Source organism: Phocoena sinus, chromosome 6 (assembly GCF_008692025.1).
Source record: "Phocoena sinus isolate mPhoSin1 chromosome 6, mPhoSin1.pri, whole genome shotgun sequence".
Classification (NCBI taxonomy): Eukaryota; Metazoa; Chordata; class Mammalia; order Artiodactyla; family Phocoenidae; genus Phocoena; species Phocoena sinus.
In genome coordinates, this window is record NC_045768.1 from 65,281,068 (window position 1) to 65,308,282 (window position 27,215).

General features: G+C 39.4%; 1 protein-coding gene across 2 annotated transcripts in view; it reads left to right on the forward strand.

Moving 5' to 3' along the window:
• Window positions 1–4,498: 4,498 nt before the first annotated feature.
• SNAPC3 (small nuclear RNA activating complex polypeptide 3) overlaps window positions 4,499–27,215 on the forward strand; it is a 44,611-nt gene continuing 21,894 nt past the window's right edge. Inside the window, exons 1-3 of one of the 2 annotated variants that reach the window (XM_032634430.1) lie at window positions 4,499–4,830; window positions 5,501–5,578; window positions 14,028–14,112. In XM_032634430.1, coding sequence (XP_032490321.1) covers window positions 4,511–4,830; window positions 5,501–5,578; window positions 14,028–14,112 — 483 coding nt within the window. In that variant the 5' untranslated portion in view covers window positions 4,499–4,510. The remainder of the gene's footprint in view (window positions 4,831–5,500; window positions 5,579–14,027; window positions 14,113–27,215) is intronic. The other variant, XM_032634431.1, reaches the window with a different exon arrangement.

Below are 27,215 nucleotides of genomic sequence, written 5' to 3' on the forward strand. Positions count from 1 at the left end.
TGGCAGCTTAAATATTTATTATCTCACACAATTTCTGTGGGTCAGGAATCTGGGAACAGATGAGTTAGTGTTGGCAGGAATGCAATTCTCTTAGGCTTGACTGGGCTGGAGGGTCTGCTTCCAAGGTGGTTCCCTCAACTACCTGACATGTTAGTGCTGATCAATGGTAAGAGGCCTCTTCTCAGTTCCTCATCATATCAGCCTCTCCATAGTGACGTCTGAGTGTCCTCATGACATGCAGCCAGCTTCCCCCAGGGTGAGTAATCCAAGAGAGTGCAAAAGAATAATTTTTAAATAGAGATTTTAATTGGGGCCTGAGGACAGATAGTAATCAGCAAAATGACTGCCTGTAAGATTATTCATTGCTGCATTAATTGTACAAGCAGAAGACTACAAACAGCCTAAATGTACTTCAAGGGAGAACTAGTTAAAGAAATTTGACAGATACAGTGGAAGAAATAGGATGCTCTTTATATTTATATAAAAAGATGTCTTAAGATATAACCTCACGTGAAAAACATGAGGTATAGAATATAGAACAGCATGTATTGTATGCAAAAATATGTGTGTACATGCATACATATGTGTGTGTGCAATATGTATACATACATACATACATATATATTTATATAAAATACATGATTTCTCTGGAAAGATACACAGGAAATTGCTAACTGGAGGTTATGGTTGCCTCCAGAAATCTAGGAAGGGGCTCTACATGACTGGGGGAAAGATAGAAAGGGAGACTTTCACTGCATGATGTTTGTATCTTTTTGTTCTTCCACTTTTATTGAGATATAATTGACATACAGCACTGTATAAGTTTAAGGTGTACAGCATAATGATTACATACATCAATGAAGCGATTATCACAATAAGTTTAGGGAATATCCATCATCTTATATAGATACAAAGTAAAAGAAAAAAACTATTTTCTTCCTTGTGATGAGAACTCTTAGGATACACTCTCTTAACTTACATGTATAATATATAGCAGCAATAATTATGTTAATCATGTTGTACATTACATCCCTTGTACTCATTTATCTTATAACTGTAAGTTTCTACTTTTTGATCACTTTCATCCAGTCTCCCTCTCTCCACCCCTTGCCCCTGGTAACCACAGTCTGATCTCTTTTTCTACGAGTTTGTTTTCTGAAGTATCATTGACCTACAACACTATGTTAGTTCCTGGTGCACAACACAGTGATATGATATTTCTATACATTACAAAATGATCACCATAAGTGTAGTTACCATCTCTCACCATACAAAGATATTACATTGTTATTGACTATATTGGAATATAGTCAATAATAATACAGTTGATATTTCTACCTTTTAAATTATGTGCTTATTCAAAAAATATTTTTAAAAATCCAGACCAGTTGTCCACTCAGAGGGAAAAAAGCCAAAGCCAGAGGAGAAGAATAAAATAAATGACTTTGCTGTAGGAAAGATTTAGATATCAGAGAGAACTAGATGGAAATACAACTTGGACAGTTACTATTGAAATGTGGGAAACATATGGTTTCAACCCCAAGTGAGACTCCCAGTTACCTGTAGTCTAATTCTGAGAAAGGAGGCCTTGGGGCAGTGGTAGAATTACTTTGGAAACCAAGACGAAAGAAGTTCACTTTTGGAATTACATAAATTGGGAGCTGGGTGAATTTTAGAGATACAGTAGATCAGAGATCACAAACAGGTAGGCCACTGGCCAGATGCCTATGTGTATTGTGTTTGGTTTGAATACTGTTTTAAAATGTTGTATGAACTGTTAAAGGATAAACTGAGGCATGTTAAAATTTTTGACTCTCTTTGAGCAAAAATCAATTCAAATAGGGCAGCACCAAACAGGAAGTGGTTAGGAGAACTCCACTGACTGGAGCCTGGGGAGAGAATCTTATAGAGAAAAGGCAGAAGCAAAGCAATTATTGAATGGTTATAGCTTGAAGTCTAGTTGGCTGTTTGCGATTGGTTGTCCTTAGCATTTTGATTTTGTAACCTTGAGGCATTTACAGACTTAGACTTTGGCTTTCTGAGGCAGGCTGCCATTGAATTAGAGCCACCTCAATCTAATGGCCTCCTTGTTTAAGTAATTTAACAAAATTAATTGCCCACACTTGAAGATCAGATTTCACTTTTGTTGTTGTTGTTAAAAAGCTAAATATCTGACTTCTTTAGAAATGTTGGAAGCTCTGGTGGAGAAATCCTGCATTCCTACATGGCAGCCATGGTAGCTTTGTAGACAGAGGCTGGTACTCCCCAGTTTGCCACGGCTCCCCCCAGCAAGCCAGTTTTCATCACCTGATGAGCTCATGTAAGCATGTCAAGTGAGGAAACTAATGCTCAGAGGCAAACTTTGAGAGCTCATGTCTCCCTATTCCTACTCTCCAATCAAGAGTCATAATCTTGGTTTGTGCCACTACTCAGAATCCTGTCTCTAAATTAATGCCACGACCTCAACCCAGTGGTTGGTTCCAACATCCACAATTGGGAAACCTTTGTTTTTGTTTTTTTTCCTCCCTCAGGAATCATACAAAACTCACCCAGAATTACAAGGACTATATCTATCCTGGGATCTTAGAATCTTTCTATCTCTTTTCTGTTGTTGTCTGGTCCTAGTTCCAGGTCTAAAAATGCTCCCATTTTCTGCCAAACTTGCAACAGGGCCAGAAGCTTCCTTTGCCGTGGCTGAAGAGGAGAAACTTCCTCTACACTCCTATATTGTCATTTGGGAACTGTGAATTAAACTGACAAAAGACAGATTAATGAGAGTTCACAGAAAAAGTTGGCTCAAGGAGGTGGTTAGAATTTGGGCTTATGTACTATCTTAATGAGATAAGGGGAAGGGGAGCGCAGCATTTACAGGAAAACAAATGACTTCTTAATAGGGGAGGGGGAGAAAGGGCACTTAGTGGAAAACAAATGACTTTCAGGAAAGATAAATAGGTCCTTAGGAGAACAGATGGGAGATACAGCTTTGTGACAATGTGTAAGTGTGATGCCCACTTCTAGTCAATCTTCTCTAGTTGTGGGAGGGGATTTATGACAATTGAGTTCTTTGGGGAGGCTCCACATTTAGGAAGATAATGGAGTTCAGGAAAAAAAGCCAATTCTCAAATGCTTTCAGCTCAAAATAATTTTTATGCTGCAGTGGTTATTCTGGACCTCTTTAGACTTATTCCAAAGAGTGGCTGCTGACGCTAAGACTCAAAGGAGTTCCGCTGGTGCCGACCACTAACCCTTCTTTCCCCCCGATCCCTACGATCCACACGTCTAAAGATGCTGTTCCGAAATGCCACACCTCATAGTGAACCACCTTCCCTTGCTGTGTTCTTTCTGGTCCTGCCCCTTCCCACTGCTTCTCAGGAACCATTGTGGTCTCCACTCCTGAAGACAATGTTACTCAATCTCCAGATACATGTTAAAGTTCTTACATCTGAAACGAGACTTCATTCTCTGGAGTGAGAGCTCCCCTGTTAAGGGATTTAGAGCAAGGTTTACAGGCACTGGGAAGACTAATTGTCCTCAGGTTGTGAGAATTCAACTCAAACTATCTAAAGATAAAAGAAATTACTGGCTTACATAATGGCAAGTCTAGGGGAGGAGATGGCCTCAGCCCCACTATTTCGAGTCACCGTGACTTCTCTGTTTTCTGCCTTTGGTTATTTAAACTCTTGGCTTTTTTCCTTCGAACCCTTCCACACTGTCTGACACAAGCTATGTCTAAGGGCACATCCTCAGGTCCTCAGATTGGAAGGAGAGTTTCTTAGTTTACAGATAAAATCCCAGATTTCCGACCTTGCTTCTATTTCCTAGCAGTTAACTCCTTCCTCAACAGCAAAACTGGGATGATAATACCTGCCTGGAAAAGCTGTTGTGATTTTTAAAAATATACGTTAGGGATAATACTGTACAGCGTCTGATACACAGTAGGCTCTCAATAAACATTATTCTGCGCGTATACAGCAATGATACGTATATACATGGGGCCGTTGAAGAGGTTCTAAACGAACCGGACCTGGAGGGCCAGTCATGCCCCGGGGCTCAGCCTTCGACCCTCAAGTCTCTCAGGCTTTGGATCAGTGAGGCAGCAGCGCAGCTCTCGAACCCTGGAGTCAAGGAAAAGTTCCGCACCTCAGGGCCGACAGGAAAACAACGAGGGGGACCAAGGGGCGTGCCAAAACCGCCCTATCCCGCATAGAGCGATGCTGCGTAACCGAGCGGGCTGAGAACCCCCCAAACAAGCTGCGGTGAAGAGAAAGCCGCAGCCGCCCTCCTGTGAGCCGAGACTAGAGAACAATGAGTTCAAGCCCTGCACGCGGAGGCTCGTGGTGCCACGCCCGGGGGCGGGCCCAACTCGCGGCCTGACGGGAAACGTAGTGTCTAAAGCTGTGCCAGTGCAGCCCAGTTGCTCGCCGGCCCGGGCTCCGCGTAACTACAAGTCCCAGCAAGCCCCGCGAGGCCTTGATCAGCCGCTTTTCGCCGGGAAGGGAGAGGGGCGAACATGGCTGAAGGCAGCAGCGGCGGCTCAACGTGCGGCGGCGGGGAGGGCGGCAGGCAGAACCCGGTTCCCAGCAGTGGCGGCTGCAACTTCCCAGAGTACGAGCTTCCTGAGTCGAATACGCGCGTTTTCCATGTGGCCGCTTTCGGGGAGTTGTGGCTTGGCCGGCTGCGCGGGGAAGGGGACTTGTCGCTGAAGGAGCCGCCGGCACCGGCGCTGCCCGGGGGCCGAGGGGTTGCAGACTCCGGCCGGGAGGATGAGGCCGTGGCCCGGGATCTGGGCTGCAGCCTGGAAGCGGCAGCCGAGCTGAGGGCGGTGTGCGGGTGAGTGCGGGGCCGAGGGTCTCTTGCGGCTTGGAGTCAACCCGGGTGCAGCCTTGCTCCTGCGCGCCCCTGGGCCTCATCATGGGGGTGGGCCTGTGGTTTACTCCCCGGGGTAGAAGGGCCGCCCTATCAAAGCTTTCCCGGAACAACGGGAGAAGTCCCGTGATGGGATGCACAATTTCTGCTAGTGGGATTGAAGGGACGAGAGAGCCGCATGAAAGATTAATTTTTCTATTCACTAGTTTTTAAAGTGCTTATTAATGTAGGAAAGCAATCAGAGTAACAGCGACGTGTATGTCTTTGACAAGACACTTTGACGACGGAGGAACCTTAGTTTATGATGAGGCTGGAAGGATATTTAACCACAGCAGTGTCAAAACCTTGATTATCTCTGGTCTCTTTTGGGGACCTCCTGGGTATACTGTTATTGAGATATTCCTCAAAGTGATTTATTTTAAATGAAAATATTAAAATAACGATCTATTTCTCCATTTAACAGTATTGGCCGCCTTCAACCAGGCATATATCCCTTTCTTTATAGAACACTGGCACAGAATTCGCCTTTAATTCTGGTTATCTGATTGCTTAATTATTCAGTGATGTATTTAGGACACAACTCCTGCTTGCTAAGGACAGGATGCGGTGATTACTTTGTTTGTTTTTGTTTTAGTCTTGATAAACTGAAGTGCCTTGAGGAAGGGGAGGATCCAGAAGTCATCCCAGAAAATACTGACCTAGTGACTTTGGGGTATGGAGGACTTTGCTTTTGTTACTTATTTAAATATTTTTTTCAACATTATATTATTCGAAAGTTGAGAGTATGGTATTGTTATCCCACCTCCTAAATTCAACCATTGTTGACATGTGGCCGTATTGTCTTTAGCTGTATGTGTTTGAGATCCCTCGTGTGTGTCTTTTTCTATGGCTGAACTATTCAGTAAGTTGCAGACATCATGATAATTTACCGCTAAGTACATCAGTGTATAGCTTCTAAAAGTATGATCCTACTACTTAATCAGAGTGGTATTATTATACCTAAGAAAATTAACAGTAACAGCATTATCTCTAATATCCAGTCCATATTCAAATTTGTGTTTATTTTTTTTTTATTTTTATTTTTTTTTATAAATTTATTATTTATTTTATTTATGGCTGCATTGGGTCTTCGTTGCTGTGCACGGGCTTCCCCTAGTTGCGGCGAGCAGGGGCTACTCTTGTTGAAGTGTGCAGGCTTCTTATTGCGGTGGCTTCTCTTGTTGCAGAGCACGGGCTCTAGGCACATGGTCTTCAGTAGTTGCGGCGCGCGGGCTCTAGAGCACAGACTCAGTAGTTGTGGCGCACGGGCCCAGGTGCCCCGAGGCATGTGGGATCTTCCCGGACCAGGGCTCGAACCCGTGTCCCCTGCATTGGCAGGCGGACTCCCAACCACTGCGCCACCAGGGAAGTCCCTCAAATTTGTGTTTATTTTTAAGTGTTTACAAAGGTACAGTTAATCTGCTTAGATTTTGGGGTGGCAAGCTAAATACTCTGATAGTGTGGTAAAGGACTCATTTTTGAAAATTTTCTGTCAGATCCATACTTTTGTAAAATAGGATAAAAATGAATTACTAGAAAAATGAAATTAAAAGACAAACATAATAAAACTCCAAGTTTTTTATCATTAAATTCAACAGTAATATTACTGTCATATAGGTGTGAACATTTCTAAATGCTTACTCTCATTGTCTGTACTGATTGGATAACAAATAGCTCATAGATCAATTCCGGTCTGCCAACCACATTTTGAGAAAGGCTGCTCTATGGTAATACTATTATAGAGAAACTGCATGTAATAGTGAAATTTGTAATTTCCAGTTTGTAGCCCGTTTACTTTGCACCATCTCAGCTATGTTGTCATACTTTATCCTACCCTTTCTATTTAGGCAGGTGTTTCGACCCTACCTTGTTGTTGGCTTATTTTTGTAATTGCCGAATCTGTTTCTCTTATCCCTGTTGCTAACGCTTACATTAACAACACTTGGAGCACTATAAAAGGTTCCTGTCTTTCCTAGGTCCTGTGTTTTCTCCTGACTTATCCATCCTGCTATCACCTAAGCATGCTTATTTGCTGAGAAATCGTCAATGGCTCAACTTCTCCTCTATGGGCAAATTTCAGATTTTTTTACTTAGACATTTGAAACCTTCCACATAGCCCAGATCTGCCTTTCTTGACTTGTTTTCAACCATTTTCTCTTTCAGTGCCTCAGGATGCACATGGCCCCTCTCCCAACTGAACCCTAACCTAACCAGTCTTTGAGTCCCTAACATTCATTTCCACATCTCTACAACCCATCTATCTCCCTTTGGAAATAGATACACTTGTAATGTCTAGAATTCTTCTAACACTTCTAAAGTCTTTGAAGGTTCATTGAGAGTCCAAGCTCCTTCATCTGTGAATTGCGCTTAAGCCTGTCGGACTGCTTTACTCCATTTGGTACCCTTTAACTATTGTTGATAGATTATTTGGATTTTTTTCTAAAATGCACATCTGATTGTCTCACTCTCTTACATAAAATCTTTCAATGGTTCTTAGGCATAGTCCTGAGTTCTTAAATGGATCACAAGGTTCTCTATAGAATGGATCTTGCTGGTCTTTTCGGCCCTACATCACTGCAGTGCTCCAGCCATGTTACACTGTTTTTCAGTTCCTAGAATGTGCTCTCTCATCCTAGGCCTTTGCCTAGAACACTCACACTTCCTTATCCCCCGGTCTGGCTGACTTCTACTCATCTTTCAAGTTTTAGCTGAAGGACTAAGAACTCCATCTAGCTCCCCTTTTATGCTCGTGTAGCCGGCGATACTTCTCTAATTGAAATACTCTTCACACTTATACTGTACTTATTTAATTTTCTGTTTTCTAGCTAGACTTAAAAGTTCCATAAGCTGTGTCTATCACACCCACTGCCACGTCCCTCATTCCTAGAATTTTGGCATATAATAATAGGGAGTCAGTAGATACTTGTAGATGAGTGGAATAAATGAAACTTGCATAAACCTAAGGAAGCGATTTTTTTAGAGATTGGCTAAAAGAAGAAAGTTGATATTTATAAAGCAGACTTTTTTTTTCTATAGTTAATTACATGCTAATTGGCTTATAATGATGTTATTGAGCTATGTGAAATAGTAATTTTCAGACTGCTTTACACAGTGCTTCCCCTGGCTATTTTCTGTTACTAGATCAACTGGATCTCCTTGGTTGTCTTCTAGTCCTTCCATAGGAAATGTGAGTAGAATTATATGTATAATCTAATGTAAAAGGAGTTAGTGCAGCATTCCTTAGCTGGGATTATTTTGATGTACTTTAAAACTATTATATTTAAAATAAGACTAATCTTAATCTTAACAGTACCACAAGTGAATTAGGCTTGTGCCAAAAGCCAAAAATCTGTATCTCTCTGCTTTCTCTTTCACTAAACCTTCCTTTCTTTTCCCTACCAATAACTTAAAAATGTAAAGTAAAAACAAAACCTAAGTACATGACCCCTTTATTGTGGCATAAAATACATTTCTAGCACTTCTTTTCTCCAAAGGTTAAGCAACATTGTTTTTAGTACAATAGCTTGTAGATAGAATATTTAAGAGTATAATCTAAGAAAAATTTCCAGAATGGGGAAGAAAACCTGAACAAATTAAAAGGGCTCACTGGTTACCTGGGAAAATTAACTCAGAATTATCAACTCTGAGATGTATCCTAGTAAAACAATTATATTTCAGAGAGAAAATGGGTAACAAGGGGCATTAAAAAATATATAAATGCAAAGGTAACCACTGGAACAAAAATGCAAATACCAAACCTCCCTCTGCAATTTCTAAAAAATAGACAAGCAGAAAGACATGTCTCATAATGAAAAAAACAGCTAATATAACAAAATACACACAATTAGAAAATGTAATAGAATTGAGGCCAAAGGCATCAGTTTTTCTGCAGTCTCATAAAAGGGTTTAGATTAGGCTCACAAAACGAAAACCTTGCAGAGACAACAGACACATCTAAAATAAAGTAATTCAGAGAGGTTAAAAATAAATGGTGGGACAAAAGTATACCAGATAAATGGAAAGAAAAATTGAGCAGCTGTAATGGTCCTGATAACAGACTAATAAAATTCAAGTCCCCAAACATTAAATATGACAAAGGACACATTTTAGTGCTAAAGGCCACAAACCACAGTTAAGATAGAATACTTATATATACCCCAAAGAATATAGCAGCCAACTTTATAAAACAAAACTATAGGGGATCCAAGGAAACATAGCTAGAAACATACTAACAATAGGGCACTTTAATATACCAATCTCAGCACAAGACAGATCAACTGGCTAAAAAAAGTGAGGAGGTAAGAGCTCTAAACAACATAATCAGTAGGATATGTCTTATGGAGATACATATATATACATAAAATTTATAACCCTGTGTTAGAGACTGTGTGGCACATTCACAAAAGTTGGTTATAAGGTCACAGAGGAAACATCATAACATCCATTGAGTAGAGATAAAACAAACAGCACTCTCTGATCACAACATAATAAAACTAGAATTTACTAACAAAAACAAAAATCAGGCCATTCTAACATGGAACTGTTCTAACAGGCCTACTGTTACAACACGGTAAAATATATATACCTTAGTTGTAAAGCTAGTATCTTATTTAATAGGGAAGCAGTACATATATTTCTGCTAAGATCTGGAATAAGCAAGCATGCCTAGTATCTCACTGCTTTGCAGCATTGTATTACAGGATTAGCCATGCAGTTTGACAAGAGGAATCAATTAGAAGCATAAGGGTAGATAAAGAAGAAAAACTAGCTCTATTTGTGAATGATTTAATGGTATTACCTGGAAAAGAAATCAATGCTAAAACAGACAAAAACCAAAAAAGAATTTAGTGTAAGAGCAGGATACAAAATTGATAAATAAAAAAATGGCCTTCGTAGATACAGACAGTAAACAATTAGAGGACATAATGGAGGAAAATCCCATTTACAATAGTCAAAAAGGTTAAATACTTAAGAATAAATTTAACAAGAAATGTGTAAAACTGAGGTAAGGGAAAATTTTAAACCCTCCTGAAAGACTCAGAAAAGATCTTGAAAACATTGAAAGATATCCTGTGTTCTTGAATAGGAATACTAAGCATTATAATGTTGTTAGTTCTTTCTAAGTTAATTTACAGATTAAGTGCAATCCCAATAAAAATGCTAAAAGTATTGGTTATTTTATGGAGTTAGACAGTTGATAATAAAGTTCATATGGAATATATTCAAGAGTAACTAGGGGGCTTCCCTGGTTGCGAAGTGGTTGAGTGTCCGCCTGCCGATGCAGGGGACACGGGTTCGTGCCCCGGTCCGGGAAGATCCCACATGCCGCGGTGCGGCTAGGCCCGTAAGCCATGGCCGCTGAGCCTGCGCGTCCGGAGCCTGTGCTCCGCAACAGGAGAGGCCACAACGGTGAGAGGCCCGCATACCACAAAAAAAAAAAAAAAAAAAAAGAGTAACTAGGAAAAAACTGGGTGAGGAGGAGAAAATTGTGAGTGCCTGGTAATTTTACCATATATTAAAATATACTACAAAGCCTTTATAATTAAAACAGTGGGTACTAGCTCATGAATAGACAGATAGACCAGTGGAATAGAAGAGAAAGTCCAGTTAGATTCAAATGCATATGGAAATTTAGTATGACGCTATACACAAGAATAAACTCCAGAGGGAGTGGGATCAAAATGCAGAAAATGAAACATACCTACCTTGGTGTAGTGAAAGGCTTTCTAACTGATTTAAATCCAGAGGTAATAAAAGGAAAAGATTGATAAAATGGACTACATATAAAAATTTAAAATTTTGCATGACAAAAAACACCATAAACAAAGTCAAAAGACAGCTGCCAGACTTGGAGAAAATATAACATATACACAAAGAGCCGGTAACCCAAATATATAATACCTTAAAAGTTGAGGGACAAAGACCAAAAACCCAAAGGGAAAATGGGGAAAAGATATGAACCAATAACTCACACACAAAAGAGATATAAAAATGACTCACAAACATGAAGAAATGTTCATGCAGATTCATTATTAGAGAAATGCAAGTTAAAGTGACAGATACCTTTTTTCTCCTATCAGACTGGCACAGATTTTAAAATATACATTCTTTTGATGAGTCTGAGGGAAGCAGGCATTTTCAGACATTCCTGATGGAAATGTAAATTGATAGCAGCCCTCCTCTAGGGAAATTCGGTAATGCCCAACACAAAATTACATAGGCACTTAGCAGTCCCACTTCTAGCAATCTCTACTGAAGATATACCTCCAACAATATGAAAATTTATTATGCATAAGGTTATTCGTTGCAGCATTGTTTGTAATAGCAAATATTTGAAATATCCTAAATATACATACATAGGAGAGTGTTGAAGAAATTATAGGACATCCACACAGTGCAGTATTGTGTAGCTGTGCTCAAGGATAAGGAAGGATGAACCAATAGATTTCTAGGAAATACTGTTACGTGACAAAAGCAAAGCCCAGAAGCATACGTTACCCTGCTTGTAAAAACGAAGTTTCGTTGGGTATCAGTTTATTGGTTCTCATCTAAAAGTGTACCCTTTTTGCCTGCTCTGTAAAAATGAGTCTCAGCTCTTTAAATATTTTTCCTTTCCCAACTGGCACAGTATTAAGCTTTGTCAGTCAAGGGCACAGGAGAGACTTTGCATGAGGAAGGAGTTCTGCTTCTTGGTGCCATGTGCTGGCTCAGCAGGGTCCTGCAGCACACACAGCTTCCCCAGCATCCAGCTCCCGCAGTACCCGGCAGTCAGTAGCACAGAGCTTTCCCTGCTGCTCCACTCCCCTTGAAACCTCCCTGGAAAAACTTTTCCTGTCACCCTTGAGGGCAGATTTCCGGCAGGTTCCACTGATGCACCCTAGCAACTTCTCTGCCATTCAGCAAGTCACAGCCATTCCCTCTCCAATAAGGTCTGGCTCTCAGTCCTGGGGGAAGAAAAGGGAGCCTTCCTTGGGTATTCTTTCTTAGCGCAAGGGGTAGGGTTCCTTGTATGCTATTCCTTTGTTCTCTAGCGTTCTCTACTTCTTACTTGCCAGTCTCTCATTACTCCAGTCCTCTGTTAAAAGTTAATAATTCTTTAGATTAAACTTTGTTCAAATTACTGTTTAGTTTTTTTCTCCTAATTGAACTCAGACTGACACAAAAAGGAATATAAGAAAATACATAGGTATCTGTGTATTTGAACAAAAGAAATGGAGAGGGTAAACCAGAACTGTAGAGATTGGTGGCCTGCGGTGGGTGGGTAGGACAGGGGTGGAAAGAAAGGAAATAGGTACAGGTTAGTGGTCGGGACAAAGAGGGAATGATACTTCTCTGAATATGTATACCTTTTATAACTCTTAGAATCATGGTAGTGTTTCACGTATCTTTTACACAACCCAAAAGTAATCAGACAATTAAAACCAGCCAAGATGTAGGGGGAGACCCAAAATAGAATGTGAAACTAACAAATGAGTCTAATTGTGTTACAAATGAATAGCATCACAACACTGAAGAGAATTAGTAAGAACTAATCTGATTCTGTATAAAAGTGTACTTGGATTCAGTGTTGTAAGGCTGAAGACAAAAACTTAATTTTTAGTGTTTTTCACAGGGGTGTAGGTTAGCAATTCTGAAACCATGTTTTTTAAAGAACTGAATGTGTAAGTGAATAGATTATAGATAAAGGGAGCTGGGTTTCTTGTGGAGAAAAGTTATAAACAAGGAAAGGCTGAAGGCTAAAATGAATCCTGATTTTAGTTTGGGATTAGAAGTATTAGTATAAACTCAATGGCTTTAAAAATATATAACAGAGTATTGGGTTAAATAAACTACATTATTGAAGTTAAAAAATATATAAACAGAAAAATACAGAAACACAGATATTTGTACATGTGTGGTTTAGTATATATATGTATGTTTCGTACCTCTCTCTGCTGAGAGTCCTGGAAGCAGTGACTGCAGTAACAATGAGAACACCTCATGCTCAGGTACAGGTGTCTAAACCTCTCTCCAGTGAAGGAACTAGGGCTCCTAGAAGTGGTTGATTCCAGGGCTGAGACACGAAAATACAGGGTGAGCCTTGAGCATCTTCTGTGGTGCCAGAAAGCAAGGAAATACTTAACAAGAAAAAAAAAAAAAGATGGCTTGTTGAAAGAACAGAGCCAAATTGAAGGAGCTCCTAGTGGCCAAAACTAGAATAATTTGAGCAACAGAATAACAGTAGTATTAGATTTTAACCTATAGAATAAAGTAAATATTTATGAGTTCATACTAAAAATATAAATAACCAAATAACTAAATAGGAAGAAAGAGGCAGGTCTTCCTCATAATACCACTGAATAAATGTTAAAGGAGGAAAATAGAGAATCACTGTTAGGTATAAACCACAGTAATAAGTGTTGTAGACAAAATCTACTGGTGAGTGCTAAAATTCCTGGATGAAAGTTTGAGGAGAAACAAGATTTGCATAGTCTCAAAGTATCTCCCCGCAAACACTTATCAGGGACAAAGGAAAAGAAAATATCTTTCTAGTGTAGGAATCTGGCAGACAGGAGCTTAACCAAGGTAAATATCTACAGGAATAAGACATACTAATATTAACATTATGAACGTCAGGATGATACAGTGAGAAGGAAAACATTCTTGTATTCTTGTTAAAAGTTTATAAGCTTACTCCAATTATGAGGCAACAGCAATTAAACCCAAATTGAAGGACTTTCTATAAAAACACTGATTAGGGCTCTTTGAAAGTGTCAAGGTCATGAAAGACAGACGGAGGAACTGTAGAAGACTGGAGGGGAAAGGAGAAATAAGAAATGCAGTGTGGTGTCTGAATAGGATCCTGGGACAAAAAAGGCAGTAAAGTTAAAAATTTGTGAAATTCAAAAAAGTTCTTTAGTTAATAATACTGTATTAATGTTAATTTCCTGGTCTTGATAATTATTCTATGAACATGTAAGATGTTAACAGGGAAAGCCAGGTAAGAGATATAAGGGAATTCTTTGTACTATTTTTGCAGCCTTTCTTCAAGTCTAAAATTAGTTCAGAATAAAAAGCTAAATATTAAAGATATTTTTGAAGCCCCAGTAAAGAATGTTGAAGTTTGATTTTTCTTGTTACAGGGTTAGAAAGAGACTTCTGGAACACCGGGAAGAAACCATAACGATAGACCGGGTCTGCAGACAAGAAACATTTGCTTATGAGATGGTACAAAGTCTTATCTTTTCCACCTCTTCCCATGAAACAAACTCTCATTGATGTTAGTGATGACTGTGTGGGGGCTTTATATTGGATGTGCTTAGTTGGAAACAAATTAGAGAAACTTCACTGGGACTGGGAACTAGTAGGAGAAAAAGACCGATAAAATTCAAGTGATGGGGAATTCCCTGGCAGTCCAATGGTTAGGACTCCACTTTCACTGCCAAGGGCGCAGAATCGATCCCTGGTCAGGGAACTAAGATCTTGCAAGCCATGCAGTGCAGCCAAAAAAAAAAACAAAAAAAATTCAAGTGATGGCGCATTTTCCTGTCAGATCTTGGCCTTTATTTTTGCTTTTACTTTGGTCTTGCCCTCTGTATTAGGCTAATTTCATGCCTTTCACCACCCTCTTTCTGATATTTTTGTTCTGCTCCTGATTTTGGTTTAACTATATTCTTTTCTAATCCATTATTTCTTAGCTAAAACCCTCAGAATAATTTAAGATGGTGAATAATGAGGAATTAAGTGTTAGTAGACATGATAGGTTCATTCAGTACATGTTCTTGACAACTTATTACGAGCCAAATGCTGTTTTAGGCACTTAATAGTGCAGAAGGGCACCTGTTTTCTCTCACACTCCTTTTTATAATCGTGGTAAATTTTACATAACATAAAATTTAACATTTTAACCATTTTAAATGTTCATTTAAGTGGCATTAAGTACATTCACAATGCTGTGTAAGCATCACCACTATTTTCTGAACTTTTTCATCATCCCAAACAGAAATTCTATACCCATTAACACCAACTCCCCATTCTCCCTTCCCCCAGCCCCTGGTAACCTCTGTTCTACTTTCCATTTCTGTGGATTTGCCTATTATAAATATTTCATATAAGTAGAATCATGCAGTATATGTTCTTTTGTATCTGGCCTATTTTACTTACTATAATGTTTTAATGGTTCCTCCATGCTGTAGCATGCATGAAAACTTCATTCCTTTTCATGGCTGAGTAATATTCCATTGTATGGATATACCACATTTTGTTTATTCATTCATCTGTTGTTGGACATTTGGGTAATTGCTGCCTTTTGGCTATTGTAAATAATGCTATAATGAACATTAGTGTTCAAGTATCTGTTTGAGTCCATTTTAAGCTCTTTTCAGTATATACCAAGGAGTGGAATTGCTTGGTCATATGGTAATTCTAGCTTTAACATTTTGAGGAACTACGAAACTGTTTTCCACAGGGGTTGAATTATTTTATATTCCCACCAGCAATGCAGGAGTGTTTCAGTTTCTCCACATTCTTGTCAACATTTGTTATTTTCTAGGCTTTGATAATAGCCATCTTAATGGGTGTGAAGTGGTATTCATTATGGTTTTGATTTGCATTTTCCTAATGATTATTGATGTTGGACATCTTTTCATGTGCTTTTTGGCCATTCGTATATTTTCTTTGGAGAAAGTTCTATTAAAGTCCTTTGAGTCCTTTGCCAGTATTTAAATTGGCTTGTCTCTTTGTTTTTGAGTTGTGAGTTCTTTGTATGTTCTGGATACTAGATGCTTACCATATATATAACTTTAAAATATTTTCTTCCATTTTGTGGATTGTCTTTTTACTCTCTTGATAGAGTCCTTTGATATACAAAAGTTTTAAAATTTGATAAAATACAATTTATCTGTTTTTTTCTTCCATTATTTGTGCTTTTGGTGTCATACTTAAGAAACAATCACCAAATCCAACGTCATGAAGATTTTTTATTTGACCCTGTTTTCTATAAGAGTTTAATAGTTTTAGCTCTTAAGTTGTTGATCCATTTTTAGTTAATTTTTATGTATGGTATAGGGTAAAGGTTCAACTTCATTCTTCTGCATGGGGATATTCAGTTTTCCCAGCACAAAAGACTGTCCTTTCCCTATTGAGTGGTTTTGGTACCTTTGTTAAAAGTCAGTTGACCAAATAAGGTTTATTTCTGAGTTCTCTATTCTGTTTCATTGGTCTGTATGTCTGTCCATATCCTGGTACCACATTATTTTGATTACTGTGGCTTTGTGGTCATTTTTGAAATTTGGAAATGTTAGTCTTCCAGTTTTGTTCTTTTTCAAAATTGTTTTCATTATTCATGGTCCGTTGAAATTCCATACGAATTTTAGGATGAGTTTTTCTATTTCTGTAATAAGAACAAAAAAAGCATTGAGATTTTGATAGGGGTTGCATCAAATCTTTATATTGTTTTGGGTAGCATTGTTATCTTAACGATATTGTCTTCCAGTCCATGAACAAAAGATGTTTTCCAGTTTGTTTAGGTTGTCTTTAATTTTGTTTGGCAACATTTTGTAGTTTTTTTGTATGTACAAGTCTTTCATCTCCTTTGTTGCATTGTTTATTAAGTATTTTCTTTCTTTCCTTGCTATTTTTTTTTTTTGCGGTATGCGGGCCTCTCACTGTTGTGGCCTCTCCCGTTGCGGAGCACAGGCTCTGGATGCGCAGCCTCAGCAGCCATGGCTCACGGGCCCAGCTGCTCCGCGGCATGTGGGATCTTCCTGGACCAGGCCACGAACCCGTGTCCCCTGCATCGGCAGGTGAACTCTCAACCACTGCGCCACCAGGGAAGCCCTTCCTTGCTATTTTAAATGGAATTGTTTTCTTAATATTCTTTTCAAATTGTTCATTGCTATTGTATAGAAATACAACTGATTATTTTTTTTTTTTTTGTGGTACGCGGGCCTCTCACTGTTGTGGCCTCTCCCGTTGCGGAGCACAGGCTCCGGACGCGCAGCCTTAGCAGCCATGGCTCACGGGCCCAGCTGCTCCGCGGCATGTGGGATCTTCCCGGACCAGGGCACGAACCTGTGTCCCCTGCATTGGCAGGCGGACTCTGAACCACTGCGCCACCAGGGAAGCCCAATACAACTGATATTTGTGTTGGTTTTGTATCCTGCAACTTTGCTAAATTTATTAGCTCTAACAGGATTTTTGTGTGTATGTGAGTTCTTTAGGATTTTTTACGTCGAAGATCATGCATGTCATCAGCAGAGATAACTTTATTCTTTTCCAATTTGGTTGCTCACTTGACCTGTTTTCCTTCCTTCCTCCATCCCTCCCTCCATCCCTTCCTCTCTCCCTCCCTCCCTTCCTTCCTTCCTTTTCCCTCTAATTTCTCTGGCTAGAATTTCTCTAGTACTTTGTTGAATAGAAGTGGCAGAAGTGTACATCCTTATCAATCTTTAACTATTGAGTATTAGTTTAGCTGTGGGTTTTCCATATATGACATTTATCATATGGAGTAAGTTCCCTTCGATTCCTGTTTTATTTAATGTTTTTATCATTATTTAATGTTTTAAGAAAGGGTATTATTTAATGTTTTAAAAAATTATTTAACATTATTTAATGTTTTAAGAAAGGGTATTGGATTTTGTCAAATGTTTTTTCTGCATCAATTGAGATGATGTGTTTTTTTCATCATTCTATTAGTGTGGTATATTGCATTGATTTGCATTTGTTGAACTACCCTTGCATCCTGAGGATGAATCCCCCTTGGTTGTGATATGTGATCCCTTTTATATGCTGTTGAACTTGTTTTACTAGTATTTTGTTGAGAATTTTTATATTTATACTTATAAGGGATGTTGGCCTGTAGTTTTCTCATAGTGTCTTTGTTTGACTTTGGTATCAGAGTATGCTGATCTCATAGAATGAATTAGGAAGTATTCCCTCCTCTTCAGATTTTTTGGAGGACTTCAGGAAGTATTGATAAATTCACCAGTGAAGCCATCTGGTGCTGGGCTTTTCTTTGTTAGGAGGTTTTTAATTTCTGATTTAATTTTCTTACTTGTTACAGGTCTATTCATATTTTCCCTTTCTTCTTGAGTTAGTTTTGATTATTTCCTTCCTTCTGCTAGCTTTGGGTTTAGTTTTCTTTTTCTGGTTCCTCAGGTTATTGGTTTGAGATTGTTCTTTTCTAATGTAGATGTTTAGAGCTGTAAGTTTCCCTCTTTGTACTCCTTTTGCTGCATCCCGTAAGTTTCTTATGTTGTGTTTTCGTTTTCATTTGTTTCAAAGTATTTTGTAATTTCCCTTGTGATTTCTTTCTTGACCCATTGGTGGTTTAAAAGCATGCTGTTTAATTTCTACATGGAATTTTTCAGTTTTCCTCCTGTTACTGATTTCTAGTTTCATTCCCTTGTGATCAAAAATGATACTCTTTAAAAAAATTTATTTATTTTATTTATTTTTGGCTGCATTGGGTCTTCGTTGCTGCATGTGGGCTTTCTCTAGTTGCGGCAAGCTGGGGCTACTCTTTGTTGTGGCGTGCAGGCTTTTCGTTGTGGTGGCTTCTCGTTGCAGAGCACAGTCTCTAGGCCCTTGGGCTTCAGTAGTTGTGGCACATGGGCTCAGTAGTTGTGGCTCGCAGGCTCTAGGGCTCAGGCTCAGTAGTTGTGGTGCATGGGCTTTGTTGCTCCATGGCATGTGGGATCTTCCTGGACCAGGGCTCAAACCTGTGTCCCCTGCATTGGCAGGTGGATTCTTATCCACTGTGCCACCGGGGAGGTCCCAGGAATGATACTTCTAATGATTTTAATTTTTTAAATTTATTAAGACTTGGTGGTCTATCCTAGAGAATGGTCCCTGTGCCCCTGAAAAGAATGTATATTCTGCTATTGTTGGAAGAGTGTTCTATATATGTCTGTTAGTTCTAACTGGATTCTAGTGTTGTTCAAGTCTTCTGTCTCCTTATTAATTTTCCATATGAATGTTCTACTTATTGCTGAGAGTGAGGTATTGAAATCTCCAAGTATTATTGTAGAAACCATCTGTTTTCCCTTCAGTTCTGTCAGTTTTCCTTTATATCTTGTGAAATTCTACTGTTAGCTGCGTATGTTTATAAATATTGTATCTTGCTGGATTGTATCTTTTATCAATATATAATGCCCTTCTTTGTCTCTTATAACCTTTCTTTGACTTAAAGTCTATTCTGCCTGACAGTAATATAGCCCCCTCAGCTTTCTTTCAGTTAATATTTGTATGGAATATCTTTTTCCATCTTTTACTTTCAGTCTCTTTGTGTCTTCATATCTAAAGTGAGTCTGTTGTAGAGAGTGCATAGATGGATCTAGTTTTATCCAACCTGCCAATCTTCTGCCTTTTTTTTTTTTACATCTTTATTGGAGTATAATTGGTTTACAGTGGTGTGTTAGTTTCTGCTTTATAACAAAGTGAATCAGTTATAGATATACATATGTTCCCAGATCTCTTCCCTCTTGTGTCTCCCTCCCTCCCGCCCCTCTAGGTGGTCACAGAGCACCGAGCTGATCTCCCTGTGCTATGTGACTGCTTCCCACTAGCTATTTATTTTACGTTTGGTAGTGTATATATGTCCATGCCACTCTCTCGCTTTGTCACAGCTTACACTTCCCCCTCCCCATGTCCTCAAGTCCATTCTCTAGTTGGTCTGTGTCTTTATTCCTGTCTTATCCCTAGGTTCTTCATGACTTTTTTCTCTTAAATTCCATATATATGTGTTAGCATACGGTATTTGTCTTTCTCTTTCTGACTTACTTCACTCTGTGTGACAGACTCTAGGTCCATCCACCTCACTAATAAAACCTCAATTTTGTTTCTTTTTATGGCCATTGTATATATGTGCCACATCTTCTTTATCCATTCATCCAATGAGGGACACTTAGGTTGTTTCCATCTCTGGGCTATTGTAAATAGAGCTGCAATGAACATTTTGGTACATGGCTCTTTTTGAACTATGGTTTTCTCAGGGTATATGCCCAGTAGTGGGATTGCTGGGTCATATGGTAGTTCTATTTGTAGTTTTTAAGGAACCTCCATACTGTTCTACTTAGTGGCTGTACCAATTCACATTCCCACCAGCAGTGCAAGAGTGTTCCCTTTTCTCCACACCCTCTCCAGCATTTATTGTTTCTAGATTTTTTGATGATGGCCATTCTGACTGGTGTGAGGTGATATCTCATTGTAGTTTTGATTTGCATTTCTCTAATGATTAATGATGGTGAGCATTCTTTCATGTGTTTGTTGGCAGTCTGAATATCTTCTTTGGAGAAATGTCTGTTTATGTCTTCTGACCATTTTTGGATTGGGTTGTTTGTTTTTTTGTTATTGAGCTGTATGAGCTGCTTATAAATTTTGGAGATTAATCCTTTGTCAGTCGCTTCATTTGCAAATATTTTCTCTCATTCTGAGGATTGTCTTTTGGTCTTGTTTATGGTTTCCTTTGCTGTGCAAAAGCTTTGAAGTTTCATTAGGTCCCATTTGTTTATTTTTGGTTTTATTTCCATTTCTCTAGGAGGTGGGTCAAAAAGGATCTTGCTGTGATTTATGTCATAGAATGTTCTGCCTATGTTTTCCTCTAAGAGTTTGATAGTGTCTGGCCTTACATTTAGGTCTTTAATCCATTTTGAGCTTATTTTTGTGTATGGTGTTAGGGAGTGATCTAATCTCATACTTTTACATGTACCTGTCCAGTTTTCCCAGCACCACTTATTGAAGAGGCTGTCCTTTCTCCACTGTACATTCCTGCCTCCTTTATCAAAGATAAGATGACCATATGTGCATGGGTTTATCTATGGGCTTTCTATCCTTTTCCATTGAGCTCTCTTTCTGTTTTTGTGCCACTACCGTACTGTCTTGATTACTGTAGCTTTGTAGTATAGTCTGAAGTCAGGGAGCCTGATTCCTCCAGCTCCGTTTTTAGTTCTCAAGATTGCTTTGGCTATTCGGGGTCTTTTGTGTTTCCATACAAATTGTGAAATTTTTTGTTCTAGTTCTGTGAAAAATGCCATTGGTATTTTGATAGGGATTGCATTGAATCTGTAGATTGCTTTGGGTAGTAGAGTCATTTTCACAATGTTGGTTCTTCTAATCCAAGAACATGGTATATCTCTCCATCTATTTGTATCATCTTTAATTTTTCATCAGTGTCTTATAATTTTCTGCATACAGGTCTTTTGTCTCCTTAGGAAGATTTATACCTAGATATTTTATTCTTTTTGTTGCAATGGTAAATGGGAGTGTTTCCTTAATTTCACTTTCAGATTTTTCATCATTAGTGTATAGGAATGACAGAGACTTCTGGGCATTAATTTTGTATCCTGCTACTTTACCAGATTCATTGATTAGCTCTAGTAGTTTTCTGGTAGCATCTTTAGGTTTCTCTATGTATAGTATCATGTCATCTGCAAACAGTGACAGCTTTACTTCTTCTTTTCTGATTTGGATTCCTTTTATTTCCTTTTCTTCTCTGATTGCTGTGGCTAAAACTTGCAAAACTATGTTGAATAAGAGTGGTAAAAGTGGACATCCTTGTCTTGTTCCTGATCTTAGTGGAAATGCTTTCAGTTTTTCAACATTGAGGATGATGTTGGATTTGGGTTTGTCATATGTGGCCTTTATTATGTTGAGGAAAGTTCTCTCTATGCCGACTTTTTGGAGGGTTTTTATCATAAATGGGTGTTGAATTTTGTCGAAATCTTTCTCTGCATCTATTGAGATGACCATATGGTTTTTCTCCTTCAATTTGTTAATATGGTGTATCACGTTGATTGATTTGCATATATTGAAGAATCCTCACATTCCTGGAATAAACCCCACTTGATCATGGTGTATGATCCTTTTAATGTGCTGTTGCATTCTGTTTGCTAGTATTTTGTTGAGGATTTTTGCATCTATGTTCATCAGTGATATTGGCCTGTAGTTTTCTTTCTTTGTGACATCCTTGTCTGGTTTTGGTATCAGGGTGATGGTGGCCACATAGAATGAGTTTGGGAGTGTTCCTCTCTCTGCTATATTTTGGAAGAATTTGAGAAGGATAGGTGTTAGCTCTTCTCTCAATGTTGATAGAAGTCACCTGTGAAGCCATCTGGTCCTGGGCTTTTGTTTGTTGGAAGATTTTTAATCACAGTTTCAATTTCAGTGCTTGTGATTGGTCTGTTCGTATTTTCTATTTCTTCCTGATTTTGTCTTGGCAGGTTGTGCATTTCTAAGAATTTGTCCATTTCTTCCAGGTTGTCCATTTTATTGGCATAGAGTTGCTTGTAGTAATCTCTCATGATCTTTTGTATTTCTGCAGTGTCAGTTGTTACTTTTCCTTTTTCATTTCTAATTCTATTGATTTGAGTCTTCTCCCTTTTTTTCTGGATGAGTCTGGCTAATGGTTTATCAATTTTGTTTATCTTCTCAAAGAACCAGCTTTTAGTTTCATTGATCTTTGCTATCGTTTCTTTCATTTCTGTTTCATTTATTTCTGCTCTGATATTTATGATTTCTTTCCTTCTGCTAACTTTGGAGTTTCTTTGTTCTTCTTTCTCTGATTGCTTGAGGTGCAAGGTTAGGTTGTTTATTCGAGATGTTTCCTGTTTCTTAAGGTAGGCTTGTATTGCTATAAACTTCCCTCTTAGAACTGCTTTTGCTGCATCCCATAGGTTTTCGGTCGTTGTGTCTCCATTGTCATTTGTTTCTATGTATTTTTTAATTTCCTCTTCGATTTCTTCAGTGATCACTTCGTTATTAAGTAGTGTATTGTTTAGCCTCCGTGTGTTTGTATTTTTTACAGATCTTTTCCTGTAATTGATATCTAGTCTCATAGCGTTGTGGTTGGAAAAGATACTTGATACAATATCAATTTTCTTAAATTTACCTAGGCTTGATTTGTGACCCAAGATATGATCTATCCTGGAGAATGTTCCATGAGCACTTGAGAAAAATGTGTATTCTGTTGTTTTTGGATGGAATGTCCTATAAATATCAATTATTAAGTCCGTCTTGTTTAATGTATCATTTAAAGCTTGTGTTTCCTTATTTATTTTCATTTTGGATGATCTATCCATTGGTGAGAGTGGGGTGTTGAAGTCCCCTACTATGAATGTGTTACTGTTGATTTCCCCTTTTTGACTGTTAGTATTTGCCTTATGTATTGAGGTGCTACTATGTTGGGTGCATAAATATTTACAATTGTTGTATCTTCTTGGATCGATCCCTTGATCATTATGTAGTGTCCTTCTTTGTCTCTTCTAATAGTCTTTATTTTAAAGTCTATTTTGTGTGATATGAGAATTACTACTCCACCTTTCTTTTGTTTTCTATTTGCATGGAATATCTTTTTCCATTCCCTCACTTTGAGTCTGTATGTGTCTCTAGGTCTGAAGTGGGTCTCTTGAGGACAGCATACATATGGGTCTTGTTTTTGTATCCATTCAGCCAGTTTGTGTCTTTTGGTGGGAGCATTTAATCCATTTACATTTAAGGTAATTATCGATATGTATGTTCCTATTCCCATTTTCTTAATTGTTTTGGGTTTGTTTTTGTAGGTTGTTTCCCTCTCTTGTGTTTACTGCCTAGAGAAGTTCCTTTAGCATTTGTTGTAAAGCTGGTTTGGTGGTGCTGAACTCTCAGCTTTTGCCTGTCTGTAAAGGTTTTAATTTCTCCATCAAATCTGAATGAGATCCTTGCTGGGTAGAGTAATCTTGGTTGTAGGTTTTTCTCCTTCATCACTTTAAATATGTCCTGCCACTCCCTTCTGGCTTGCAGAGTTTCTGCTGAAAGATCAGCTGTTAACCTTATGGGGATTCCCTTGTGTGTTATTTGTTGCTTTTCCCTTGCTGCTTTTAATATGTTTTCTTTGTATTTAATTTTTGACAGTTTGATTAATATGTTTCTTGGAATGTTTCCCCTTGGATTTATCCTGTATGGGACTGTCTGTGCTTCCTGGACTTGATTAACTATTTCCTTTCCCATATTAGGGAAGTTTTCAACTCTAGTCTTTTCAAATATTTTCTTAGTCCCTTTCTTTTTCTCTTCTTCTTTTGGAACCCCTATAATCTGAATGTTGGTGCGTTTAATGTTGTCCCAGAGGTCTCTTGAGACTGTCCTCAGTTCTTTTCATTCTTTTTTCTTTATTCTGCTCTGCAGTAGTTTTTTCCACTATTTTATCTTCCAGGTCATTTATCTGTTCTTCTGCCTCAGTTATTCTGCTGTTGATCCCATCTAGAGTATTTTTCATTTCATTTATTGTGTTGTTCATCGTTGCTTGTTTCATCTTTAGTTCTTCTAGGTCCTTGTTAAATGTTTCTTGCATTTTGTCTATTCTATTTCCAAGATTCTGGATCAACTTTATTATCATTATTCTGAATTCTTTTTCAGGTAGACTGCTTATTTCCTCTTCATTTGTTAGGTCTGGTGGGTTTTTATCTTGCTTCTTCATCTGCTGTGTGTTTTTCTCTCTTCTCATTTTGCTTATCTTACTGTGTTTGGGGTCTCCGTTTTGCAGCCTGCAGGTTCGTAGTTCCCGTTGTGTAGGCTTCCTGGTTGAGGGGACTAGTGCGTGTGTTCTGGTGGATGAGGCTGGATCTTGTCTTTCTGGTGGGCAGGTCCACGTCTGGTGGTGTGTTTTGGGGTGTCTGTGGACTTATTATGATTTTAGGCGGCCTCTCTGCTAATTGGTGGGGTTGTGTTTGTTAGGGTGTCCAGCACTGTAGCTTGCTGGTCGTTGAGTGAAGCTGGGTGCTGGTGTTGAGATGGAGATCTCTGGGAGATTTTCGCCATTTGATATTATGTGGAGCTGGGAGGTCTCTTGTGGACCAGTGTGCTGAAGTTGGCTCTCTCACCTCAGAGGCACAGCACTGACTCCTGGCTGCAGTACCAAGAGCCTTTCATCCACACGGCTCAGAATAAAAGGGAGAAAAAGAAAGGAAGGAAGGAAGAAAGAAGGGAGGGCGGGAGGGAGGGAGGGAGGAAGGAAGGAGGGAAGGAAGGAAAGAAAGAAAGAAAGAAGATAAAATAATTAAAATAATAATTATTAAGAAAAAAAATTTTTTTAAGGAAATAAACAAAAACGGACAGATAGAACCCTAGGACAAATGGTGGAAGCAAAGCTATACAGACAAAATCTCACACAGAAGCATACACATACACACAAAAAGAGGAAAAGGGGAAAAAAATCATAAATCTTGCTCTCAAAGTCCACCTCCTCAATTTGGGATGATTCGTTGTGTATTCATGTATTCCACAGATGCAGGTTACATCAAGTTGATTGTGGAACTTTAATCCGCTGCCTCTGAGGCTGCTGGGAGGGATTTCCCTTTCTCTTCTTTGTTCGCACAGCGCACAGCTCCCGGGGTTCAGTTTTGGATTTGGCCCCGCCTCTGCATGTAGGTCGCTGGAGGGCATCTATTCTTCGCTCAGACAGGACGGGGTTAAAGGAGCCGCTGATTTGCTGGCTCTGGCACACTCAGGCCGGGGGGGTGAGGGGGGGACGGGGAAGGAGGGGTACGGATGTGGGCCGAGCCTGCAGCGGCAGAGCCCAGAAGGACGTTGCACTAGCCTGAGGCGTGCCGTGCGTTCTCCCGGGGAAGTTGTGCCTGGATCACGGGACCCTGGCAGTGGCGGGCTGCGGAGGCTCCCAGGAGGGGAGGTGTGGAGAGTGACCTGTACTCACACACAGGCTTCTTGGTGGCGGCAGCAGCAGCCTTAGCATCTCATGCCCGTCTCTGGGGTCTGCACTTTTAGTTGCGGCTCGTGCCCGTCTCTGGAGCTCCTTTAAGCAGCGCTCTTAATCCCCTCTCCTCGCACACCAGGAAACAAAGAGGGAAGAAAAAGTCACTTGCCTCTTCGGCAGTCCAGACTTTTCCCTGGGCTCCCTGCCAGCTAGCCATGGTGCAGTAACCCCCGGCAGGCTGTGTTCACGCCGCCAACCCCAGTCCTCTCCCTGCGCTCCAACCAAAGCCCGAGCCTCAGCCCCCAGCCCTGGCCGCCCCGGCGGGTGAGCAGACAGGCCTCTCAGGCTGGTGAGTGCCGGTCGGCACCGATCCTCTGTGCGGGAATCTCTCCCCTTTGCCCTCCGTACCCCTGTTGCTGTGCTCTCCTCCGCGGCTCCGAAGCTCCCTCCCTCCGCCACCCACAGTCTCCGCCCGTGAAGGGGCTTCCTAGTGTGTGGAAACTTTTCCTCCTTCACAGCTCCCTCCCACTGGAGCAGGTCCTGTCTCTATCCTTTTGTCTCTGTTCTTTTTTCTTTTGCCCTACCCAGGTACATGGGGACTTTCTTGCCTTTTGGGAGGTCTGAGGTCTTCTGCCTGCGTTCAGTAGGTGTTCTGTAGGAGTTGTTCCATGTGTAGATGTATTTCTGGTGTATCTGTGGGGAGGAAGGTGATGTCTACGTCTTACTCTTCCGCCATCTTCCCTGATCTCTTCTGCCTTTTTAATAGGAGAGTTTAGTCCATTTACATTTAGAGTAGTTACTGATGAGGATTTACCTCTGCTATTTAGCTATTTGTATGTCATATATGGTTTTTGTTCTTCAGTTCTTCCATTACTTCCATTCAGTTTGTATTTAACTGAATTTTTGTGGTGTGTCCTTTTGATTCCGTTCTGTTTCCTTCTGTATGTGTTCTTATTTTCTTAGTGGTTACCTTGCAGATTAAAATTAACATCTTATAGAACAACCTAGTTTTAGTAATACTTTGTCAGTAGTGTGTGTGTGTGTATATATATATATATATATATATATATATCTCTCTTCCCTTTATATTGTGATTGTCACAGATAACATCTTTATATATTTTGTGTCTGTTAACATAATTTATAAATGTTGTTTTAGGCATTTGCTTTTGAAATCACGTAGGGAAAAAAATAAGTTACAAACCAAAAGTACAGTACTTCTGACTTTTATATTTACTTATGTTTTTACCTTTACCGGTGTTCCTTATTTCTTATAGATTCAAGTTACTGTCTAGTGTCTTCATCTCAGGCTGAAGAATTCTCTTTAACATTTCTTATAGGGCAGGTCTACTGGTAATGAACTCCCTTTGCTTTTGTTTATCTGAAAATGGCTTAGTTTCTTCTTCGTTCCTGAAGGCTAGTTTTGCAGGGTGTAGAATTCTTGGTTGACTGTTTTGTTTTTTTTTACAACTTAAAATATATCGTTGCACTGCATTATTATCTACATGGTTACTGGTGAGAAACCATCTTTTTTAAAACAATGTTTGTTTGTTTATTTATTTATTATTGGCTGTGCCGGGTCTTAGTTGCGACATGCAGACACTTAGTTGCTACATGCGGACTCTTAGTTGCGACATGTGGATCCTTAG